This window comes from Melanostigma gelatinosum (genome assembly GCF_949748355.1).
Source record: "Melanostigma gelatinosum genome assembly, chromosome: 17".
NCBI lineage: Eukaryota > Metazoa > Chordata > Actinopteri > Perciformes > Zoarcidae > Melanostigma > Melanostigma gelatinosum.
Window position 1 is genome coordinate 12,628,149 of NC_136650.1, and position 5,067 is coordinate 12,633,215.

At 40.8% G+C, this 5,067-nt stretch overlaps 1 protein-coding gene across 1 annotated transcript; it reads left to right on the top strand.

Annotated features, from left to right (window-relative positions):
• Positions 1–391: 391 nt before the first annotated feature.
• On the top strand, positions 392–2,587 carry LOC306791633 (uncharacterized protein; the record flags this gene model as incomplete). Its single annotated transcript, XM_079288445.1, has 3 exons — positions 392–530; positions 784–908; positions 2,165–2,587. 3 exons carry the CDS (start codon positions 392–394, stop codon positions 2,288–2,290), a joined length of 390 nt encoding a protein of 129 aa, XP_079144571.1. The 3' UTR covers positions 2,291–2,587.
• Positions 2,588–5,067: the final 2,480 nt, after the last annotated feature.

Sequence of the window (5,067 nt, forward strand, 5' to 3'; positions counted from 1 at the left end):
TGCAACATATTTGATCAAGATAACTCAACTATATGGGAAACAACGCAAGCATATGTAAGTCAATGCTAAATAGGGGGACTTTAAAGTAAAGTGTGATTTTGATTGGTACGAGCGCATCTTTGCATGATGACGGAGTGGATATCCCTCGCAGCCTATCAGCGGTCAGAGTGGGTGCAGTTGGATGACGCAGGTTGCTCCTGTGTGTGTTAACGCTGGTCAGCTGCTGTCTGTGGAGGGCAGCGTCAACATCAGCAGCGGCTCCGACTGGTGATGGAGACGGAACCACGGATTGAGCCCCAGTAGAGATCCGGGGACAGGCGAGGATGCCCGCGGCTGTCGTGAGACAACCCGAGCCCGTGTTCAGCCCGCGTGTCAGCCGCACCTGCCGTGGATGATTGTCCCGATGGGTTGTGGAGGGAGTCGGGCGGACGCGATCATCGAGCCGAGGTACCATGAGAGCTGGACCAGAGAAACGGAATCGACGTGGCTTACCAATACGGACGTCGAGACCTCTCTACCAGTAGCAAACAGTAAGAGCCCCCCGCCTCCGTGTCATCTGTTTTCACTGCAACGTCTCTCATTGCATGTATACCACAGGCCACATCACACTTACTAAAATGAGAAAATAATGCACATGAATAGGGATCACAAGAAAGCTAAATAAACTCCATACTGCCAGCTGTCAACTCAGCAGTTTTGCATCTCTGCTATTGTCTCAACGTTAAAAATAAGCCAGGACAAGAGGTTTCACGTGATAATCTAAGCCCTTACTGTTGTCCAAAGGTAAAACTCTGGAGGCCAGTCTGAGGGAGAAGAGGATGGTGAACACAGGCACCCAGTGTGGGAAGCAGGCCCTCACGTCCACAGGCTCCAACCACCAGAGGAGAGCCAGACGCTCCTTGAGTGATGTAGGTGTCCCCGGTAGCAGGTATTGGCACGCCTGACAGCTAAACATCAACACCAACAGCCTCTGTCTTTGCACGCATGGTGACGTTACAGGCCGTGAGACCCAACAGCATGACTTACTGTACCTGTCCTCTGACGTTATGTGTCTCAGTGTTTGGATGTCCTTCTGACAGGTTACTCTGCAGAATCAAAATCAACTTTATGCGAAATCCGAATCAGTATTTTCAATTTATTCAACAGGATTGAATTTAGCCATCACATTTGTTAATTCAACTTTAGAAAACATGAATGCTTTAGGGAAGGACAGACGGCAGATATTTGTCTTGTGATCTGAGATAATGTTATGAAATAAGGTTGCAGAGATATGATTTTAAGTTTGCCCAGAATAGCTTGATAACATTTCTGGAAAAATGCAAATTTAGACACACACGACAACAACCATACGCAATACCAGGACTTGCTTTGTTTATTTGTCAATAATCACACTGAATACCGGTAGTTGTTTAATAGAAGCAATTCACAGATGTCACCACAGTAAATTGATCCTTAATGAAATTAGTAAAGAGAAAGTCTTTGTGTTTTGGGCTGATGAACGGACGGATAAAACAAAGAATTAGAAGAGGGGCAGTTTTCACCACTGTCTTACATTTTTATCGAGAAAACGGGTGATGTGTACACAATACAATGAATCGATTGTGAAAACAAGACGTAGTTCCAGACTTACGAAGGTTTTATCTGCATTTATTGACGAACAGAGTATATTTACACAATATTTTCCTAGATATCGATGTTTGTGTGTCCTCTGGCCATACTTAGCTGTGAGTGCAAACAGTAAACATTGACAATGATAAGTTGTGTGAAAATAATTTGCATTTACATGTGACCTGTACCATAACATTTCTTTCATTCTTTCTCTGCCTTCTTCATTTTGTATTGTAAGAGCTACTTCACTAAAGGAACAGTGTGCAGATGCCACTATCTGCTCTAAATGCAAATGTAAAGGAACGAGTTGCAATTCTTTTCAATTCTGTGCAAAACCCATTTAAAAAAGATCTGAAAATGTATTCCATGACCAAACAAACTACATTTACCACAACACAGAAACCTAGATTGTCGTGTTTCATTTCTTTAACCTTCCATTTATGGGCAGAGCTTCAGTGACTCAGGTCTCAGTTGGCCATTGTTGCCCACTCGCTCCCTGTCCAGTGTGGTGACATTTAAATGACGTGGCATTCAAAACTCTCGCATCTTTTCACAGCAAACCACTCGCGAGTCCAAAAGGAGGGCATCAAAAGAGGCCAGTGCGTTGTCTAAGGACGGGCAGCCCGTCACCATCAACAGCAGTGGAGACGCTGAACCTGGGAACGTGTGTGATGAAAGATGAAGAAAAGCCAAGACTCTGTGAGGAGGAAGACAGCAGCTGGAGCTGTGAAAAGTTCACCAGAAGATGGGATGGGGATTTACATTCTTGTGTGGATGATGTTTGCTCGTGACTTCGCAAGACCTTGGCTGTCGATCTCAGTGACTTAAAAACAAAAGCACCTGCGTAATGCCTCCATCCAAAGATCTCGGGATGCTGCGTCCTTGTTGTTGCCATTGCAAATGCATGCGTGAAGTGAAGCAGAGAGTGGATCGCAAAACGTGTGCACGCTCTCCACCGTGCTCTTCTCCCATGCTTACGGTGCCGGTCAGGGAATGAGTCACTGCGTTCAGCCAATTTTAAAGAAAACAAGAACAGACCGTCCCGTATGCACATGATAATCACAGTCTGCACATCAAATGTTTTCTGTGTGAGGCCTTCCTTATGAATTTGCTTCAGTTCTTTGTGCAAGTATATTCCTTTTGTTGTGAATGAAAAACAATGATGATGCTGTTTAACCTCAGTTGATACTGTAAATAATTTTCATTTAAAAGACCCTGAAGTGCTGTTTAGAAACTGAGATTTGGAGGTTTAATGCTTGAAGGCTGAAGACTGTCTTTTTCCAGCCTTTGCAAGACAAAGGAACAAACACACCCGCATGTGCCTCTACATTTTGATCTGAACTGCTCCTGTTCTCACTTTGAGAGTTTGTTTTGTTCAGTATTTTGTGTTCTCTTACCTCTTCTTTTATGTTATATTATGTTACACGTCACCATTTGGTTTACCATTTATTATGGATTGTACTGATCCGTGTGGCTTACACTGATCTGCATGTTTAAATCAATCTCAAATTGTTTCAGCATTAGTGGAAAAATGACTCTGCCCAAACATGATCAGAAGCAAGCTGTCTGAAATCAAACTTTTTGCTCATTTGGTAGATGTAAAAATAGAAAAGCTGCACAGAGAAGTACTTTAAGAGGGGTAATTAGAACGGGTCATCAGGAGAGTGAGAGTTATGGCCAGCAGGTGGCGTTCACCAGTCTGACCTAACATTTTCTGCACGTGATAACTGTTGCTTGTCAAGAGTTGTTGATGATTCACTGAGATGATACAGTTTGAATGTGTACAGGCAAACCTTTGGGATGGAAAACAACATTGGAACATTTGATCTACCACAGTTTTCTTCTTTGAATTAAAATTGTTGTCAGTTTCTTAAGTTGTGAAAGAGGTGAGATGTGCAGTAATTTCTCCTTACAGGCAAAGGCCAGAGCAGAATTAATTAGTCTGCATCAACAGACCAATAACTTGATGTGTGTCTATACCTTATGGATACTTTTAGAGACAGTTCTCTCTTTGTCCTTACCGAGCCCACAACCACATGAGTTGATAGTTATCTTATTTGTTTGCTGCTGGGCTTACTACAGAATTTATTTTTTTGTATGAATAGCATGGACATGGTAATCATCGAATAGCAAGAAAACAAAAGCAGTTGAGTTCATATTTATTTATTTATTTATTGTATGTTTGTCCAAGAGTCCCTAGAGAAAATATGCAGGCATATTAGACTGGGAAAATGCCCCCCCCCCTCAAAAAACCTATATTTATTCCATTAAATAAAACACATCACCTAACATCACCATAGCCTGTACTCTCACTGATAGTGTAACATGATAAGATAAATAGTTATTGGCAATAATGTTTTAAAAAAATCTATAATGTGAGCTACATCTCAGTCAGCAGGAGATGGACCTCTACAGAAAATGTGTGTATGAGAAGTAAAGTAAGCGTCTCACTTGTGCTGTTGTTTCTGCTTTCCAAAGAAATAAGCACACCTTGATATTGATCACTTGCAACAGTGAAAGAAGTACAAAGATCCTTTATTTAATTAAATGCGGCTATACTGCCGTAAAACTGTACTAACTTATAAGTAAACGTCCTGCATTAGAACTTGACCTATAAGTAAAAGTATATTTTCAGTATTAACGGTTACAGTTTCAAACATGAAATTCGGCTCAGTGTTTAGAGTTATATTCTTTTATTATAGTAATTGATAAATGTATTGATGCATTAACATGTAGGTAGCATTTTATGTAGTGAATGTAGTTGTTTAAATGCGGCCTAACTACTTTTAAAAGGCTATATTATTTTGGGTAGGAACCTGCAAAGTTTAGTAAAAAAAGATGGAAAATCACAGCAGCAAAAGACACAGGCCAAAAGGTAAGAACAAATATACTTATATTTATTTGAATATAATAAAATATTGAGGAAATCAAAAAGATGGCATTTAAAATGTAATTACTCAAAATTTGCAGGGTTCCTTTGCAATTTCTCTTTCTGTCTCCGTTTTTATTTGTTCTTTAAATCTATTTTTTGCACTCCAGTAACTCTAATGCTATCTCAAAATTTTGTAATTTTCATAAATCATGTTTTTATTGTGCACTTAAGGTGTACTCAATCAAACAATTTTAAGAATTGTGTATATTTGACATTGCAAATTAACTTAATGTACGGAGTTACTTTCCACCCATGTAAACCATTACATTTCACAATTATAGTGTACCCTTTAAATTTAGCCTAAGCTTTTGGGGGATTTGTTGACGACACACCTGATGGCGGAAGTCCTGCGGCCTACAAAATGACGATTTCCGCTTTCAGTTTAAGACGATGGACAAGCGAGTCATACGCAGTGTAATCAGCGGGCACTAAGACCACGCGGAACGTGCTGTCAGTTAGCCGTTGATGCTCCTCGGTCACACCGGATAGACACCAGCTGAGATCCTAACGTCTGTGTGGCCAGACTG